At 34.2% G+C, this 20689-nt stretch overlaps 3 protein-coding genes and 1 pseudogene across 3 annotated transcripts; 1 reads left to right on the top strand and 3 right to left on the bottom strand.

Annotated features, from left to right (window-relative positions):
• Nucleotides 1-439: 439 nt before the first annotated feature.
• Nucleotides 440-5053, bottom strand: LOC113097196 (exosome complex component RRP45-like). Its single transcript, XM_026262416.1, has 12 exons — nucleotides 4872-5053; nucleotides 4658-4752; nucleotides 4416-4535; nucleotides 4206-4308; nucleotides 3288-3425; nucleotides 3083-3165; nucleotides 2449-2578; nucleotides 2266-2354; nucleotides 1292-1438; nucleotides 968-1086; nucleotides 683-746; nucleotides 440-574 (listed from the first exon to the last, which is right to left on the bottom strand). Exons 1-12 carry the CDS (start codon nucleotides 4935-4937, stop codon nucleotides 544-546), a joined length of 1185 nt encoding a protein of 394 aa, XP_026118201.1. The 5' UTR covers nucleotides 4938-5053; the 3' UTR covers nucleotides 440-543.
• A 2509-nt stretch (nucleotides 5054-7562) lies between these two features.
• Nucleotides 7563-9885, top strand: LOC113097192 (paired mesoderm homeobox protein 2B-like; annotated as a pseudogene).
• A 934-nt stretch (nucleotides 9886-10819) lies between these two features.
• On the bottom strand, nucleotides 10820-14191 carry LOC113097195 (LIM and calponin homology domains-containing protein 1-like). The gene is made up of 4 exons (XM_026262415.1): nucleotides 14082-14191; nucleotides 12634-12742; nucleotides 12453-12555; nucleotides 10820-11736 (listed from the first exon to the last, which is right to left on the bottom strand). Exons 1-4 carry the CDS (start codon nucleotides 14189-14191, stop codon nucleotides 11711-11713), a joined length of 348 nt encoding a protein of 115 aa, XP_026118200.1. The 3' UTR covers nucleotides 10820-11710.
• LOC113097194 (LIM and calponin homology domains-containing protein 1-like) lies at nucleotides 14176-17137 on the bottom strand. The gene is made up of 5 exons (XM_026262414.1): nucleotides 17036-17137; nucleotides 15825-15917; nucleotides 15565-15757; nucleotides 15055-15149; nucleotides 14176-14191 (listed from the first exon to the last, which is right to left on the bottom strand). Exons 1-4 carry the CDS (start codon nucleotides 17135-17137, stop codon nucleotides 15136-15138), a joined length of 402 nt encoding a protein of 133 aa, XP_026118199.1. The 3' UTR covers nucleotides 14176-14191; nucleotides 15055-15135.
• Nucleotides 17138-20689: the final 3552 nt, after the last annotated feature.

Genomic DNA, 20689 nt, shown 5'->3' with positions numbered 1-20689 from the left:
GAAGCTTTAATTACCTGTTTAAAGCAGCTAAGCAATTCTCTGAGGAACACTTGATATTTGAAATCACTCAAACAAACACCCATATCTTGATAGCTCCACCATCAAATTCAAGAACATGGCGATAGGCTAGAAGTGTGTTTTGGTATTCTGTGATTCAGAGAAATCACTTACTGCACCTTTAAATTCTTCACATTTACTATTGCAGTCTAAAATTGCATGCACTCCAGTAGGAACTTTTTTAATTAAGTGATTACTTTGCAACCATAAAAAAAAAAAAAAAAAAAAGAGTAAGTTCTGTATAGTGCAAATGTGTGTATTGATGAATGTAATCTGGATGCACTACATTCGCCATGTCATAGGGTTATTATATATATTAAGGAATTATGCAATTTCGGATGCAGCATATAACTTTTCTTTAGTAAGTCGAAACAACAAAGAATTCCATATTTTCACGTTTCATTTTATTGTACAAAAAAAGAACAAATAGTGTCCAGTGGAATCAGAGTCTGATATGATCGTCTCTATCCTCTGCAGCACCAAAGTTCATTTTTCTCCAGAAGTATTTGTGGATTTCCTTAAAAAAGGATTATATTTGGTTATATCACATTGCGTAATGAAATTATATGGGTATGTTGCACTTTTATGAGTGAGATAAGGGGACAGATTTAATGAAATTACTCACTGAGCTTCTTCATGAAGAATGACAACTTCCTCCTCTTCACTGTCTGAGATTAACATCACTTCATCTGTAACACACCATACACACACACACATATGGTCCCCACAATGTCAAAAATTTCAGGTTATACTATTCTTAAACATGTAGTCCCTACAACATACAGAATATATGGAGCACACACACATCAATTTTTTGGCAGACAATTCCTTCTCAGACAGAATAAATATATATATATGAAGTGTGTCTACAATTACTCTACAGCACAAAAACACACGTCTGACACAGTACCTGTTTTTCTGTCCTCTGTCTGAGATTCATCCTCTTCATCTTCTTCCAGTGCCCATGAGTTCACGATGCCTTCACCTATCTGTGCAGTTCCCATGCCAACAAGAACAGGAGAAGGAACACTAGCTTTGGGGTCAAGGAGTAATACTCAGGTAAAATAATTTATCTGGCACAGCAATATATAGACAATATCCCTTTAAAATGTCACTCATCTTCACTGAGACCTCACTCTACTTCTGCATTTCTAAACAAGATATTAAAACATTCTCAATCAACAGGAGTTTTTCTAAAACTATCTTTAAAGAATCTGTCTGGGCCAGTAGATACGCTTCTGTGGTAGTTTCTGTGCTGTTCACAATGTCATTGGCAGTCTCTTTGACATCTGTCATCTCCACAGGGACTTCATCTCTCTTGAGGGTTGTGATCCGCTCTTTGGGCATGGACTCAGCAAAGCCAAACTTTCCACCCTCCTTTCTAAAAGAACAATCATACATACATATCTGTTATAAAGTAAATAAATAAATAAATGAATATATAAATGTTTATTTTTTTAATTGCTTTATATTTGCTGTAAGACAGAAAGAGTGATAGAAGGACTTTTAAATTTAAATAAAAGCCTTTAAATTTAAGATCAAATTCTAACATCTAAATTAAAAAAAAAAAAAAAAAACATTAAATGGTTACAAACAACATTAAACATTAAAAACAGACATTAAAGGGGTCATATGACGTTGCTAAAAAGAACATTATTTTGTGTATTTGGTGTAATGCAATGTGTTTATGCAGTTAAAGGTTTATAAATAAATGCATTATTTTCCATGTACTGTACATTATTGTTATTCCTCTATGACTCGCCTTTCTGAAACGCATTGATTTTTACAAAGCTCATCGATCTCAAAAGCAAGGTGTGCTCTGATTGGCCATCTATCGAGTGTGTTGCCAAAACTTGCGTTTATTTCAACGAAACACACAGCCACAGCGTCTCCACGACATGGTAGCGACAGTACAACAGCGATAGTCAAAGTTACACCTTCTTTCTTTCTTTGTTTGAACATTTGGGTGGTGTTATGCAAATCTTCCCACATAGTGATGTAGAGATGTGGGGGCGTGTCTAAACAAGCCGTTTTAGGAGGGCTTGGATGAGTCTTAACGTTTATAAAGAATATCTCTTTGGGTTTGAGACTTTAGTTTTTGCAACTTTATAGATCTTCTTTATACACCAAGAGCTTGTAACACTCCAAAGAGAAAGGAAAACTTGAAATGACATCATATGACCCATTTAAACTACACACACATCAAACCTGATTTTTCTGTCATTCTCTAAGGCCTTGTTGATGAGCTCTGTAATTTCAGAAACTTTTACACTTGCTATTTTACTGCATCTTAAAACCTGAAAAAAAAAAAAATGTTTATGATAAATCGATTAAATGAACTAAAAACAAATAAAACTGGACTAAAAATGTATAACTAACACATTCTCTTACCTGGTCTTTGAGAAGCATGATTCCTCCACTAGACTGAATGGAGCAGATCTCTCGATGTTTGTTCATGGCTATCACCAATCCATCCTTCACTCGCTCTTCTCGTTCACAAGGGTCCACAAGCAAATAAGATCTTCGGAAGAAATAACAAGTAAACAAAGAATGTAGAAAAATCATTTCTTATGTCAACTGAAAACAAAAAACAGCAAGAACATAACAAAAAGGCAAAACAAGTTCAAAATAAAACTCAGTACATAGTAGTAGTATTTGCTACAAGTCAAGTCACCTTTATTTATAAAGCGCTTTATACAATAAAGATTTTTCAAAGTATCTCCTCAGTATTGAATAAGGAAGTAACGCAAACAATGATGAAACAATGATTCATTGAATTCTGCTGAAAAGAAACTCTAAAAAGACAGAAATAGCTTCAGTCAGTTCAGTAGAATAATAGAAGTTAAATATAGTGATAAGTGTCATTATTCAGCGAGAGTCTGTCAATGTCACAAAATGTGTCAATTATGAAAAGCAAAACTAACTAAACAAACTCAAATGCATTGTGTTTTTCCAGTTGCATGCAGAACAAGATCAGTAAAATTTGTGTTGCTGTAAGAGATTGTGTGCATGTGATGTTTCTCACCCCTGCAGGAAGAAAGCAAAGCTGACACATATAGGCATGTGATAAATGCTCAGTGGAATAGGATCTCTCTCCTCTGGACTGAACTGATCAAAAAAAGAAAAGAAAAGAATTGTGACATAAATAACTAATGCAAAATAAAATCCACCTTCTAATCACATATATATATAAACAGCCTAGGCAACGTTTCTGCAGTTTCATGACTCACCACAGTGACATCTCGTCCCTGAATAGCAACATCTGGCCGCCTAAAATGTGAGAGTGCAGATATAGCAGCAATGCTGGCTGCATCCATCAAGTTTCCATCATGATTTAACACATGGACATCAACCCGTATCTGCCAAACCTGTCATTCACAGAGATACAGGGAGTGAAGGGACACTTTATGTGGAACATGGGACAAATGAGTTGCTCTGGTTTTTAGTATGAGAAAAAATTATATCACTGTTCAAAAGTTATTGTTTTTTGTTTGTTTTTTAAATAAAGTAAACACTGTATATTGTGAAATATTATTACACTTTAAAATAACTTAATATTCTTTCAAATATAATTTTAGTGTTCCTGTAGCTCAATTGGTAGATCAAGCGCAAGGTTGGGGGTTTGATTCCCTGGGAACACATGATAGGTAAAAATTGATAGCCTGAATGCACTGTTAGTTGCTTTGGATAAAAGCGTCTGTTAAATGAATACATTTAAATGAATAAAATTAATAAATGTAAAATATAATGATCCTTCAGAAATCATTCTGATATGCTGATTTGGTGCTCAAGAAACACTTTTGTTTAATATCAGTGTTGAAAACAGTTCTGCTGCTTAAATATTTTTTGGGAAAACTAATATATATATATATATATATATATATATATATATATATATATATATATATATATATATTTAATTATTTTACATTCTTTTTTTCAGGATTCTTTAATGAAATAAAAGTTATGTTTTTATTTGAAATAGATTTTTCTGTAACCATCTTAAATCTTTACGGTAACTTTTGTTCCATTTAATGCATCCTCAAAATAAGTATTAATTCCATTACAAAAATCATACTGATCCAAGCTTTCCAACTGTAGAGCATGTTATATACTGTATGTTATCACATGACAAGTGTGCATATAACCTTTTCTCCAGAAACTACACAGAGAGACTCTGTGTCTATGCATTTGGAGTTCCTCAGACATCTCTCCAGCTGTCTGTTTAACGTCACCAACAACTCTGACTGTCTACAGAACACACAATGAGAAACACACAGGGATTAGGACTGAAGACACACACACACACACACACAAGAGAGAATAATTTGCAAGACTGTGTGTAGATAAATGTGAACCTGTTTGGCTCAAAGGCTGGTGATGCCATGGGAGACAATTCCAAATTAAAAAACATGATGCCTTCTGTGGGACGTGAATCTTTTGGAGGCACCAACTCACAAGATACCTGACAGAACACCCTGGGAAGAAAAAGAAGTGATACGAATGGGTTTTCAGCGGAAGTACACAAACAAAGCATGCAACTGATTATTTGTTTTGACTTTGAACTCATTGGTTTAGAGAAGCAATTATAAACGGATACCTTGTTTTTCCAAGTTCCACGCTACAGCAGCCATAATCAGATCCAAAAGAGATTTTAATATTCCGGTAATCGTATGTCTCTCTCCCGTCTAAGCGCTACAGAACACAGAAATATGATTAAGACAGAGATGTGGTTTGCAGAATAACAATGATCAAAATGTATGTAATCCTAATGATATCGCATGTTAAACATAAATTCAACATTGTGAAATTACTTTTTTCTGCTCTATAGCTTTTAGAAGAAAAAGCCTCTCGCAGTTTGACAGCGGAGTATCCCTCATGTTGACAGCTTGAATATATCACAAAACAGCTCGGTTTATCACTGCATCCTCTCGCACGTTTCATTCAGCGTAGAACCACGCGCGATGTTATGACGTAGGTGGCGCGCGGTATTTGCGTATGCGCTGAGCGGTAAGCATTTGATAAACAGTATAGAAAAAAAAAATTGGTAAACAGTAGGTCATATTCTTTGAAATTTCATGTTCCACCAAAAGAACAACAACAACAACAACAACATAATAATAATAATGCAAGTTAAATACATTACGGTATATATAAATATATAATTCAGTATTGAAAATTAGATGTAGAAAGAATATGCATCTCTCAATTTCAAGGTTTAAAATATATATAAATAAAGTTTGTTTTTTGCTAAACATATTTTTACTAATTAATGTTAGACTATATATGCTAAAATAAAAATCAGACATAATTTAGTTTTCAGAAATAATTTGTTGAATTGTATATATTTCCAAAATAGGCTACCTTAATTTAGGCTATATATGTGAGAAACTCGCTTATTCTGAATTCTTGAGTTTGTGCATGTCATTGTGCCTGAGTTAATTAGCCTACTGAATTTATTACTTTATAGTTAGATAGCTTTAGCCTAGAAATCCAGCTGTGAAATACAGAATTGCAGCCTTAAGATTTTAATCTTGCATAAAAAAAAATATTACAAACGAGCCTAAAGACAGGTAAACATTGAGATAATCACTTCGTTGTAAGAAAAAAAACTGAAATTTAAGTGTGCCAGCCATTCTGCTGAAATAAAAGAGCTGAATTAGAATTTAGTTATCTTCACTCCTGGATGAAATGTCATCAAAAGGTTATCAGATAGGTTATATGCTTACAATTTAAACAGTAGGCTATTCAATAATCAAATGTATTTTAGAAAATTAGGAGGTTTTTTTGTGGATTAGCTATACCAGTGCATTATATTTGGTTTTGCATGAGTCAGAATCTCAACTGATGCAAATGTTAAACTACATGCCACTCAAATGCAGATGTTAAAGCTACTGTGTGTGTGTGTGTGTGTGTGTGTGTGTGTGTATTTCAAAAGTAAATACAGATTTTAAATGTAACTTTATTTTATTACTGATACAATACACATTACTATTAATTCACAGTAAAATTATATTTTTGGGACCTCGTGGTTTTGACTTTGCTTAGGGCACGTGAAATGGTAAAATCGCAATTTCACGAGAAAAAAAAATAAGATTTATTTGTCTATTTTACCTCAAACCGTTGTCGATTGATTTCTATGCATAAAAACATAGTATGATTAAGATTTTTGGACAAAGCTATCTTTAGTCAGTTCAAGCTGGATTGTCCGTCTACCATTGATCTGTTAATGAGATGAAACTTTTTCAGACAGTCTGGGTCATTTGGCAACTCAGCATTGGGTCAGACTGTGAAAATAGATTTATTAAGCTAATTCAGCGTTTATTAAAAAATTAATACTGGTTTATGACTCACTCTCCTTTTCAGTGCAACAATTCGGATAGTTTGATGGATCATAATCTCATGCAATCTGTAACAAAATAATGTGATTTATTATGTGATATTATTGGGAAGCTATTGTTAAGCTCGAACGCGCCTGTGGCAAATTCACATGTACGCAGATGTCCCTTTTAAAAGCGCTGTGGTGGCACCAGCGAACACGACTAATCCTAACAGTCTTGTGGATATTGTTCAGCTGGTGCTCTTGTGTGGGACTGTTGCTCTCATAATGTTATGATGGATGGGCTGCACACTCGCCAGTGCTTTGAGCGGCTCAACGTGATACTCGCTTGTTGAACACAAAAGACGCGTGGATATTTGCATAAAAAAAACCCACTCTATCATCTCTTGTCTCTCCTTTCCACCTACATACACATTTACACCACACACAATAACTCTTTGATTATAGTTCATGTCAAATGTCATGCAAGGGAAAAAACTAAATAAGAATAAATAAATGCGAGAAAGCCTATAAACAAAACTGCTTAAAATAAATACGATACTGATTAAATACCGATTACGTCATAAAACCACGATAATTAGGTTACAGAAACAACGTTCAGAAAAGTGTGAATCCCTGCTTATACCAGGCTTGTATATTTCCAGTTTATTCGACTTTAATTAAAACTATAATATTCATTCATAAATGATGAACGTTTTATGCCCTAATTAGCCAATTTTTTATATTATATGCCATTATGAGAAATATCAATATTAATGCATAATGTATTTAATATGTAATTATCTTCTGGAATTCTAGCTTATTGTAATTCTATTAACCATTAATGTGTGTAGCCTAATATAAACTATATAAATGCCCCATTAAACAGCCTAAAAACCGAATATAAAATTTTAGATTATGAAAAAAATGTACAAATGAATGAATATGTGATTTGTGGAAGTTTGTAGAGATTTCTAAAACAAAAAATAGGTATAGGCTGCAATCATTTTGCTTCTGGCTGATCTGATGCAGGTGGAGGCAGAGATGATGGAGAGACATGTCAAAGCATAATAGAATGAGAGCCACCGCCTCGTGTCAGTGAACGACTTAATCAGCTGAACTTCAGGGCTAATAAAAGCCACGGAGCCCTCGCATAAGAACAGTTCCGAGGACTGCACCAATAGTGATGGAGTTCAGTTACCTGCCTTCCTCTGCATACGAGTCTGGGATGGACACTGGCCGCTCCACAGAGTTCAGCTCCTGCAGTCAGCCCTTCAGCTTTCAATACAACAGGTGCAATTTAGGAAACACGACCAGTTGCCATTTCATTGCGCCTGGTTCACATCAACCCTCACACTACATAACAGGTTAGTCCTTGATTATTGATATCAAAATATATCAAATTAATTAAGGATGTAATTGTTTGCATTTGGCTACGATTTTTTAACTTGAAACATGACAGCTACAACCTTTTCACTACAGAAAAAAATCTAATCCTTTTTTTTTCTTTCATATTTGTCTCATGTTCAAAAGCTTTGGGTAGTTTGTTTTTTAATTGATTATTATTAGCTATTTTTAAAGATATTAATATTTTTATTCAGCAAGGATGCATTAAATTGATCAAATGTAAGTTAAGAGTTTACATTTTGAAAACAATAAATAAATTAATGCTGTTTTTTAAAATTCTTATTCATCAAATAACGTTTTTATTTTTAAAAAGCACGATTTATTTATAAATAAAAACAAGTTTTTAACATTTATTTATTTTAATTTCATATTAAAATAATTTCTGAAGTGTCATGGGACACCCGTGACTTTTACAGTTACTGATTTTGTTATTTTATTAAAATGCAAATATATTAAGCGGGATAGAAATATATCTATATTATATATATTACAATAGTTATTAGGCTATGTAAAACTAGGTAAAAGCCACTTCAACTTCAGCGTCTTGTATGTATATTGTAGGCTATATTCCAGATAACCGTATTAGAATGATTTCTGAAGGAGCATGTGACACTGAAGAATGAAGTAACGACTCTTTGTCATCACAGGAATATTTTTATTTATTTTAAATAAAACATTTCAAAACCTTACCTTACTAAAACTTTAGCATGTTGTAGAGTATACAGATGCTCCAATTATTTATTGTAAAACACAATATATATATATATATTAAATTGTGTTCAAATAAAATGTCATTCAATTTCCAGTTCACCACAAACTTCTGGCTTATGAACGAGGCGTCCAGGAGAGACGCAAACAAAGGCGCGGTGCGCACCATCTTCACGAGCGCGCAGCTGAAAGCGCTCGAGCGCGTGTTCTCACAGATGCATTATCCAGACATCTACACGCGAGAGGAGCTCGCACAGGAGATCCACCTAACGGAAGCTCGAGTTCAGGTACCTGAGCTTCTGCACTCATCATTCTTCTTAAAAGACCTCAACATTAGCAGCAAGCAAATGAAAGAAAGCATGAATACTTAATAAATAATTACATTGTTAATATCACGTAAACTGGTTTTTGTTAGGTCAGTTGTTTATGTGTATTTATTCATTATTTTATTCTGTTCTATTCAGGTATGGTTCCAGAACAGACGCGCTAAATTTCGCAAACAGGAGCGTTCATCTCTATTGATTGAGTCATCTTCTAAAGCAAACAGTTCACCTTCCCACTACAGCTCCAAAACGATGACAGTCCCTGACCCAGACAGCACACAACCCACCCTTACCCCAAACCCGGACCACAAACAGGACAACAGCAGTCTCCGAGAGGACCAGGCTCCATACGAACTGACCTTGTTCACACAGAGGTCAAGAGGTCACCAAACTCACTGTGCAACAACCGCCTGCATGTGTTGAAAGAGTTCAAACCCTCAGAACCCACTGCATAGATCTCTATAGTGCCATTCATTTACCTCATTTATGTCATTTATCTTTTAGAACCTCATGCAAAAAAGTTTGTATATATAATTGGAGAGATACTAGATTTATATCTTTTTTATTGATTTGATTAAAATGGAAATAAATGAAGCTGGATAGAAAAAAAAGTGTCATGTAATCAGCTAACAGTGTAATCGTGTACTGCTTTTTTTCTGGAAGAGATACATACAGCTAAATATTAAGATTTACAGTACAAACACTGCACACATGAATATATACAACCATATTGCACTCACAAACACAAGCATGTGGGTCAAATGCAAGTGCATTTAAAATAGTTTATTACAGTTTATTAAAAACATACACTTGCTATAAAAGCCATTGCATTTCAGCGTCTTGTAGGTTGTCTTATATCGCTCATTTTTAAAATAAATACAGAATATGAAAGTATTTGTCACACACATCTCACTCATCCTTGGCTACTCTTTCCAGTAATTATTGCCTTACTTCTGGGTCAGTTCATATTCTAACATTGCCACTAAAATAAAACAAACGATATACAAGCAACAGTCAAAACCCCCCGGATCTAAAATGACAATGCCTTTAAATCTCAAATATTAACAGAAAGCATAAAACAGAAGTTAAAAAGCAGCTGCTAATTGCAATCTGTCCTTGTAGTTTGATATTTTGGTGAGATTTGGATTGAAATCCTTTCCAGTTGATTTAGATAAATATAGATATTTAATAATTGTACATGTCTAAATGCACATGAGTGAAGAACTTACAGAGGGTGTGAGTTTCATTATTAAATATCTTGCTCGCACATTCATGGTGTTCGAATAAAGTACAAGGGTAAAAGCAGAGTGCTCAGTGCATATGCATAATACTCTCACCAATACACATTGGTAACTTGAAGCTTTGGATGCAAGGGTGGCTGACATAGACATTATCTAGGAGCGCATTTCTAAGGCACAACATTGCAGAAGAGAGAAAGGCAACAGAACACATTAAACCGTTGGTAACGGAATAATTTCAAAAGCTAAAAGAAAAGGATTACACTTTACATTACAGTGTTTATTACATAATATACTTCTGATTATGTGGAGCTTCTTTGCAGTTAATGTTATTAATTTATTAGCTTGTAATGTACGTGTAACATGGACATTGTAATGTAAAGTTTCAGAGATCATGCAATCTCACCACTCAACTGCAGAGCAAAAACGTAAATATTAATAACAAAGTTTGAAAAAGAATGAAATGGAAATGTAAGATCTACCTTAAGCAGCATGCTGTTTCCATGGTTTTAAACAATACTGCACAAATAAAGTATCAAACCCTCACTGATCAAACAGGATAATGGAGGAACAGAACTTGTCAATCAAAACCACTCCAAGTAAATAAAAGTGATGGACAATCTTTTCTGTATTCACTTCGTGTTGTCTGTTAAGGCTTCAGGACAAATCATCTATAGGCCTAAAAGTCGCACAACATCATGCTTTCGTCTGTTAGTGCCGAGCATATAAGAACAATGTGAGATACCTGCAAGACCTTTACAAAAAACTGACATTATTAATCACTCATAAAATAATAGATGCACATGTTCTTGAATGAAAACTGGATGCTTGTGCTACCTCATGTTCCACAACAGACATGGATTCAGTCTCACTCTACATTACAGTGCCCATGTTACAATGCATTTACATAAGAAAGTACTTGAACAACATGTAGTCAATAGTAGTTCAAGTTTAGAATTCCATGTCAGTGCTGTTAGGCCAAAAACATCCTCTAAACAAGTGCACAAAGGCAGATGTTTCTGTCTACGCAGTAGTAGTGTGCATACTAAAGTATGGTGTCACTTTCACACTTATAAAGGCATCCAAAAATCTCACTGGCTAAAACATCTAATAAAATGAAATATCTGCAACAGTTTTTGCAATTTCTGCAATCTTGGTTTTAGATTTTTATAAACATTTATGCACTCTCTAAATTAGTACTTTTAAGGTACATATTAGTACCCTGAATTGTATATATTAGTAGCTTTTGGCTACCTAAATATTATTTGAGTTAATGGCACAGGTATTTATCTCGATCACCACCTTTAGTACGGAGGTTGGATAGTGCACATTAATGCAAGAAAGCACATCTTTATTTGCGTGAAGCATTTTCAGGCCTTATCGCTATTGAAATGTGTGTAACATGGCCACTGTGAGGTAAAGTGCTACCAGTACTTCTTATTGTCACAGTATGAACAGACTGCTGTAATCGCTGTAATATTCTTTACCGTGTAAGCAAGAAGGTGCAAAAACAGTCAAATAGTCCAGAAGGAAAAGCCATCATTTGTGTGCTTGATTGTGCTGTAAGGAAAACTGTTGGAAACATTGAATAAACATTTTTGTTGTTGGTTATGTTCCAGGGATGGTTTAAGATTTCAGTTGTGAGATGTGCAGAGGCATCACAATGTTGTTGGCTGGCCAGCAGCTGCAAGGAAGGAGCACATTAAAACTGTGTTGAAAATAGTTACCAGAAAGGGTACCAGAAAATCATATCATCACATTTGTAAAAAATTATGATAAATTTTGACTTTACTAAAAAATATTTTATTACTCCTAAAATTGTATTTGTTTTTTACTGCTAAAAATAAATAACAAACAGTGGACCACCAATGTAACAGTGTCGATGAAGAGCTTGATATGAATTATGATAAGAAATATCAATGCAAATATCCCTCGAATGCACTATTTCTATTGTTCTTCTCTTCTAATGAAACTGTAATTTTGTCAAATTATGTACAAAGTGCATATATCAAATATTATTGAATTGTAATTATAAAATAAATTGTAATAATTACTTGTGTGAATTTAAGATCAATAAAATGCTGGCTATAAAAGCAAGATGTTTCGAAACACAGTACATAACTTGAAATGTGGTAGAAATTGACAGAAATGTACACATTTTTTATATTAATTTATTAAACTAGTGAAGTCTTTAAATAGTTTATTTTCTAGAGTCAACAGGGCATATAGCCAAAGAAAGTTGTTAAATAATTAAAAACTAATGTCATTAAAACACAGATTTTAAACACAGGTTTTTTTTCTGTTCATCTTACAAACCCCAATAAATAAAAGAGGGGAATTATAATAACCTGCACATTTAGGATCATGTTAAAGATACAATTAAAACTCATTAAGACTCACCCCTTGATTTTATGTAGCATTCTTGACAATTAAGAAGTCCATTTCGAATTCTGACATCAGTTCCAGCACTTGAGTCGCCCAGTAACCCTTTACATATGCCACACTAGAACACATCAGATATTCATATAAGAGGAGGTAGATATTACCCACATATAGAGAGAGGAACACAAATGAGCATTACCTTAAAACACTGAATATGGAAGTACAACCCCAAGCTTTCAATGATCATGGCTGCTCCTTTACCCAACGGATGTGCACAACTGGAGCAAAGCTTCTTTCCACTGACTGACCTGCAGAGGGCGCCATACAAAGACATATATTCATGTCTAATGAAACTATAACAGCTAGCCTTCTTGTCTTGTCAAGTCTTGGAAGAGCAACAATAATGTGTAATATTTGTAGGATTACAAATTGTATAAAATAGGTCATAATGCGTTCTTTAAGTCTGAGACCAACATTATTATATATTTTTTATGCATATGTTTTATTTTTAATACACGTGTCTTTAAACTAGACCTTAAAGTGGTAACAAATGCAAAAATGTAATACATGCACGCAATATAAATAAACGAGACTGTGGGAGCATTTAGCATGATTATGTAACTCCTGAAATGAAAGCAATGATTATGGCTTCTAATCTTGGTGGCACAACTATTTTGCATTTCAAATGAATACATTAAAGGAACAGTTCATCCAAAAATGTAAATTTGAAAATGCAAAATTCACTCACTCTAGAGCCATCCAAAATGGTAGATGAGTTTGTTTCTTCATCAGAACCGATTTGGAGAAATGTAGCGTTACATCGCTTGCTCACCAATGGATGCTCTGCAGTCTGCAGTAAATGGGTGCCGTCAGAGTTAGAGTCCAAACAGCTGATAAAAACTTCACAAGATGTTTACTGACGGACTGGAGTGGTGTGGATAGCTTGTGGATTATTGTGCTGTTTTTATCAGCTGTTTGGACTCTCATTCTGACGGCACCCATTCACTGCAGAGCATCCATTGCTGAGCAAGTTATGTAATGCTACATTTTTCCAAATCTGCTCTGATGAAGAAACAAACTCATCTATATCTTGGATAGTCTGAGGGTGAGTACATTTTCAGCTCATTTTCATATTTGGGTGAACTATTCCTTTAAGCTGATACTTTTGCATTTAAAGTAGATGCAATAAATCTTCTAGGTCAGTTCGACAGCATGACACCACAGTCACTGTGTCTGAGTGAAGCACACAAATGCTTTCAAAGCCTATTACTGAAATGCTCCACACACACACACACACACACACATGTCTCCATGTGATTGAGTATGTGTTGGAGCGAAGGCTCATACCTGCTGGGTGATGGAGGTGGTGTGTCTTGTGAAGGTGTGGGTGATTTTGATGGGTGTGTCCCTAAACATTTTCACACGACCCAGTCCTGCCAGCAGCCACACACACATACACACAAGCACAGAGACACACAACTGTGAAAGCAAGTCATATTCAGAAATGTTCCATGTGCCAGAAAAAAAATAAACCTCATACTGATCTGATCTTTAAAACATCCTCCAGCCATAGCAAAGCCAAGCAGCATTTTGGCACGCATGTGTGTATTGAAGCCAGCATGCAATCCCACAGACACATCCACGTACCTCCTCATCTTTGTGGTCTGGCTCTGGGGTGGACTCTGTTTACGATCCAGTGAAGCAGTTTTCTTCAAATCCTCTTGCCTTTCTTTAGTCTTATTGGCTCCAAGAGCCATCTGTAATAACACACATAGAAATCATGCATGTCTGCTAATTCACTGTTTTAATTGAGTATCCAGTATGTTTTCTATATATGCAAACATTATTGTGGCAGATGAGTAAAGCATTAAAATACATGTTCTTGCATTTGCTTTTTTTAAGGTTTACTATGGTTATTTTAAATGTAAAAGATTTTTTAAATTATTGTTTCAAGTTTTCTAAAATATTTGTATAAGAAGTTTGTAAAAGCCATTTTTCCTCCCAAATCAAGGTCAAGCATGGCGTAAACAACAGGAAGAATTTGTGAAAAGGATCCTTTTAGATGTTTATCTGTGCAATATTAATGTCATTCATTTTTGTTTTGAAACGATATATATATATATTTTTTATGAAGCTAAAAAAAACTTTTAAAATACATGACTCATAAATACAAAATTAATTTAACAAATAATAAAATTAAATATAAATAAACTAAATAACTATTGTTATGATTATTTAGAATATCATGAATTCTTATTATAACCAAATATAAATCTAATAATTATTAAATGTCATATTTTAAATATTAGCTTTAAAAATATTCTAAAATGTTGGTAGAAGACTGGTTATTTCTAAAACCTCTCATCCTCCAAATCAAAGTCATAATATTTAATTAATATTATATTAATTAATAATAACAAATTAATAAAAAATATTATAAAATATTATAATTCACCTTGAAAATTATGTTTGAAAACATTTCTGGAAAATAAGATTTAATGTTATATACACTTGTGAATTCAAGGCACAAATAGAGTTAGTTTTTGTTGATGTTGCACGTGTGGCTTTCCTTGACATTGTTTAAGAGCTCCATGGTCCAGATGAAGTGTGTGTGTCTTACCCTGTATAAACTGCAGTTGTGGTGTAGCTGTTTGGCTCTCCTGAGGCTCAGTTCTCTGACCGTTCTGCTGAGCTGCTGTGTTTACTTGATCAGGGCTAAAAAATAAAGGTTAAATTAACACTGAAACATCCTTTCAGAAAAGTCAACGGCTTGAATCTTTATTTTTCTGTTACACTTTTTCCTTTGACAGGTTTCCTATGACAAAGTCAGCTTTTTATAGCCCAAAGACTCTAAATAAAATTAAGGTGGATGTTAAAATTAGATTTTTTTTGTAGGTTCTGTGTTATTATGGCAATAAACCATATATACATTTACATTTATGCATTTAGCAGACGCTAAAAGAGACTTAAAGTGTATTCAGGCTATACATTATTTTACCACTATGTGTGTTCCCTGGGAATCGAACCCTCAACCTTTTTCGGTGCTAAAACAATGCTCTACCACTGAGCCACAGGAAGGATCACCAGAATCAGAACCATTCTGCTGGAAAAGGAATATTTTATGTTCCACCTGTGTCTGTTACTCTGGTCCGCCTGCTTCTCCAGCACTTCCTGTTTCCTTTCCCAGTCAGCCAAGAGAGGACAATGGTGTCACATGGGGCCGAGGGCTGGGTGGGGGGCGGAGCTTCTGTCACCATATTGGATGATAAACCTGATGTGTGAGGGGTCAGTGGGGTCACGGTTTCCTCCAGTATCTGTCTTTCCTATAAATGAAGAACTAATTAGTGTTTATTAAGGACCAATGTCATGTGAAACAACTGGAAGACGCACCTCTTCATGGTGTCTCCTCTCCTCCTCTTCCACTTCTCTCTGCGCTTTCTCCCACTCCTCCTTCAGCTTCTCCTGCTCTCGCTGATATTTCTCCTGCAGAAAAAGAGGGATTACTTCAATCTTTGACCTCTGTCACATTTATTCAACCTCATGTTGTTTCAGCTTTCGTTCTTCTGTGGAACACAAAAGGAGAAAGTCTGAATAATGTGCTGGCTGCCTTTTCCCACACAATAACAGTGAATATGAATCATGTTATTTTTATGCTATGCGTTGTTTATGTCACATGGAGGAACTCTAAGAAGACTTCTTGATATTTATCTTTTTTTTTCACTGTGTATATTCATGGAAACATTCTGGATAATAATTTGTACTTTATTATTCTTGTATATTTTTTAATTGATGGTTACACTACTTGATATTTTCAGGAGCATACCTCTTTTTTACTAAAAAGAAAAATGTAGAAGCTAAGTTTGATATTTTTGTATATACTATTGTGAAAAATATTATGAAACATACTTAAAATATCCATTTTCCATTTCCAAATTTGTTCAAATTTTCAGTATCATTACTTCAGTCTTCAGTGTCACATGATCTTTCAGAAATCTTTCTAATATACGGATTTGCTGCTCAAAAATAATTTCTTATTTTAACAATGTTAAAAAACTAAAAGTGAACATGATAAAATTTTTCAGGATTCGTTGATGAATATAAAGCACAGAACAACATTTATTTGAAATAATGTATTTTTTTTTTTAATAATGTAAAGTCTTTACTGTCACTTTTGATTAATTTCAATCTATCCTTGCTAAATAAGTATTAATGTCTTTATTTTAAAAAAAATCTTACTGACCAATTTTTAAACGGTAGTGTATGAAACCAAAAAAAATAAAATAAAAATAAAATGCACATGTGCTTTTGTGACCTTTATGAAAATTGAAAGAGTCAATGCTTCATTGTAACTGCATGGACAAAACTAATCAACACATTCTTCAAAAATTCCTCCATTTATATTCCACAGAAGAAAGAAGTCATACAAGTTTGGTTCTAGTTACCCACAAGTCAACAAACAGTGTGATAGATTTGAGAGAAAGTGAAGGGCAGACAGGAACAGATGGGAAACAGCTAACCAGAACACAACAACAGAAGAAGTTGTCTCTACGGAGGAGCAGGTGCGCACTTCTCTCACACAAACCCCAAGCTGGCTATTGTACCTGCAGCAGGCGTTCCTGCTCCTGTTGCCACTTCTCCTGCCGTCTACGCTCTTCATTAGGATCCCACGTCCAGTGGTCAACCCTTTTTGCAAGGTTCAACATTGGGGCTTTCAATCTGATTCGCACACACACACAAACACAAACAAAAACAAACACACCCACACAAAAACAAACACACATACACAAACACACACACACATAAACAAACACACACACAAAAATACACAGAGAAAGAGAACGGGAAAAGGGAAAGGAAGGTAAGAAGGCAGGGTGCACCTACACTGGCTCCAACTTGTATGAGCACAAGTACTTCAAAGTACAGAAATTATCAATAATTTAACATCAGTTTTGTAACCTGGAGTGTTTTTTTTTTTTTTTTGGCAAAATGAGGCCTCATTTTTCTAATTCTGTGATTTTTTGCAATACTACATTTTGTTGGGCGGCTTGTTTCAGTTGGTTACTTTAAACCTCACCTCAGACTGACAGAAATGTTTCTCTTGGGGGCAAATATATTTTGCCAAATATATTTATATCATAAAATATAATATCTTTATAGATTTTGCAGTTCATATACACATTAATTCCAATGTTTACAAACCTGATTGAAAGCACATGCATAACTGGCTTGAAATCTGATTAAAATTTTCTTATGTTTCTATGTTTTAAAAGTCAGATTTTTTATTTTTTTTTATTTTTTACTTTCTTTAACTGAAATCAATAAGCTTAAATAACATAAAATATAAATATTAGATGTCAAATTTAAATGAAATATTTATATTTATATTAAAAAAAATCTGTTTCAATTTTCTGTTTCAAATCTCTATTTTTTAAGCTTAAGTAATAAAAATCGAAAGTAAAAAACAAAAGCTAAATAGAAATAAAAAATGATAATGAAAAAAATTTAGTAAAAAATAACTAAAACTGAAAATATAAATATAAAAGCTCATTGAAAATAATAAATAGTAGATTATAATAGTACATAACACTAAACTATCACAGAATTGTGTGCAGTGTGATCAAGGCAGCAACAGCACTCTAAACAGAAGGAAGAGCAGATGCACACACAAGAAACTGCTAGATGCAGCTCAATGCAACAGAATGCTAAATGTTTTGAGATACATTAACACTCTTTAACTAGTTGTATTATAATTAACAACACTGTCTTAAAAATTAGCTACTGATGTGAGACACTGAAACATCAGCGAGAAGCAATGCAACGGCAAAGACATCCAACACAATCTGTTTCCCTAAAGCCACCCTGAGCACTCCAGCAGCCGAAATGACCAAAACCTTACAATGAGTGACGAACAAAAGAAAAACAGACTGAAAAGAGATGCAGGAAGAGGAAATAAAGAGACTTTCATGAAGAATGAGAGTGAGTTTGGCACAACTTAAGTACTTACACAGTCCATGGAGTAGTCAGTCCCCTCTATGAAGGAAAGAAGAGCGAACAGTGGCTTTAGAAACTCATCATATTCTCATTAACCTCTTACATTAATGAAAGCAACAACACCACAGGAGCTCAAACTGGTGCACAGAGCATAAAACACTAAAATGACACAGAGAGATTGAGAAAAATTAAGGGACATAATCTCTGTTTACACTCAGTCATACTGACATTTCCCATGCATCTCCAATAGATCTCCTGTATCCACTATTGATCAGATTTTGATCATATTATAGACTTCATACTACAAATGCAGAGTGGTCATGTGTTTCTGATAACCTCCGAATGTGGTTCAAGTGCTACGATCAAAGATTTTGGACCCTGTTTTAAGGCTGCACAATTAATCGAATTCATTTACATCGTTCAAAGCAGAATCGTTCAGAGTCCACTCATGTTATTCTGAGTGACGGTGTTTTTGTTTTTTCTTCTTTCTTTCTACAGGTTATCTTAAGGGTTTTCCCATTGTTTTAATTTTAGTATCACATTATATAATTTCTATTTAAACCTTTTTTTTATTAATATTATTTAAAGAAGAAACTAATACAATGTATAGTCAACATTTGAGGCTTAATACTATAGAAAACCAATAAAAGTTTTTCAGTTTGAGTGTTTTCAGCTTGTTTATTTTCATCTAAACATATGGCATGTGGTTGCTTCAAACAATGGTATAAACATATCATTCAGTGGAAATTGTGATAATCATAATTAATGATAGCACTTACAATTTTAAGGCAATAATCAACAATTATGATTTTTGTCATATTCGGGCATCCCTACCCTGTTTACATCTGTATTTAGCTGGCCACTTGTGACTCTGTCATCTGAGATGGATATGAATAGCAGGTATAAGCTGAGCCAAAAGAAGGTGAGAAGGGATAACTGCAGGCTGGAGAAGTGGGTGTGCCAAAAGGTGGACAAAAAGACAAAGGTCTTTCTGATTGGTTAGGCTTAGGGGTTAGTTTCTTCTGTAAAATTCACCTTGGCCAGACCCATTACTCTGACTTGCAGCAAACCCCTGTCTCAAAGAAAGAGGATCTGTTCTCTAAGAGCAGTGAATATAGCCAGGAAAACAACAAAGAAAGCAATATAACACAGAGCATCTTAATTCCTACATGATTAATTTTCAGTGCACAACTGTACAATGATCAGACTAAATAAATCTATTCTATAGTCATGGAGAGCTGACATATGCTACAGATGCCTGATGAGGACAAAAATGACCGTATGTTTAGAAGGAAAGACCTTTAGTTAGGAGAGAGTGGGGTAAGATGTGAGTGGGCAAAATCAATCTCCTCCTTAAGATACTGTGAAAGGTTTTTGTCATTCCTACTACTGTATATACTAGTTATAATATACTATATAGTAGTAAATCAAGTACATTTTCTACATGGCAAATAATATGTATTATTTTTTTTTAATAAATATCATAACAGTCATTGTATTATTATGTAAACGATTCGGCTAAAGATCGGCTATTATTTATTAAATAATAAAATAAAATAAAATAAAAGAAAATAAAATATATTGGGGTCGATGACATTAATTTTGTCCCCTTTGATGATGACTAAGGTCCCATCTGCTCACCAAGGATGCATTTATTTGATCAAAAAATATAGTAAAATCAGTAACATTGTGAAATATTATTATAATTCAAAAATAATCGTTTTTTTTATTGTAATATATTGTAAAAGTAAATTTATTCCTGTGATGCAAAACTGTATTTTCAGCATCATTACTGTAGTCTTCAGTGTCACATGATCCTTCAGAAATCATTCTAATGTGTAGATTTGGTGCTTACAAAACATGACAACTTAAATTAATGTGTCACAGCTTACCCCACTCTCCTCTACACACTTTAAAAACAGTTTTAAAAGTCTGTATTGTCTCATAGTGCCCTCAGCAGACAAGCATTTACTGTACGATGGACCTCAACAGGAGGAGTCTAACGGACGAGAGATGAGTAGATGGATCATCTGCCGTTCGTGGAGATGGTGCTATTAGTTCATCTATCAGTTTTACCTGTCGGAGCGAAGAACTCCCAGCGTAACCTAGAGCTATAGAGGAATGTGAGGACTCTAACAGACCCACACACGAACACCGAACGAAAGAGGGGTAGTCAATGACAGAGACAAAAAGCAAGAGAAAAAGGTCAACCAGAAAGGAAAAGCAAACAAACAGAGGAATTTAGAGGAAGTAAATGAAGGACT

This window comes from Carassius auratus, unplaced genomic scaffold (genome assembly GCF_003368295.1).
Source record: "Carassius auratus strain Wakin unplaced genomic scaffold, ASM336829v1 scaf_tig00216132, whole genome shotgun sequence".
Taxonomy (NCBI): domain Eukaryota; kingdom Metazoa; phylum Chordata; class Actinopteri; order Cypriniformes; family Cyprinidae; genus Carassius; species Carassius auratus.
Note: the sequence above shows the minus strand (reverse complement) of the source record. Positions and strands in the feature narration are given on the sequence as shown.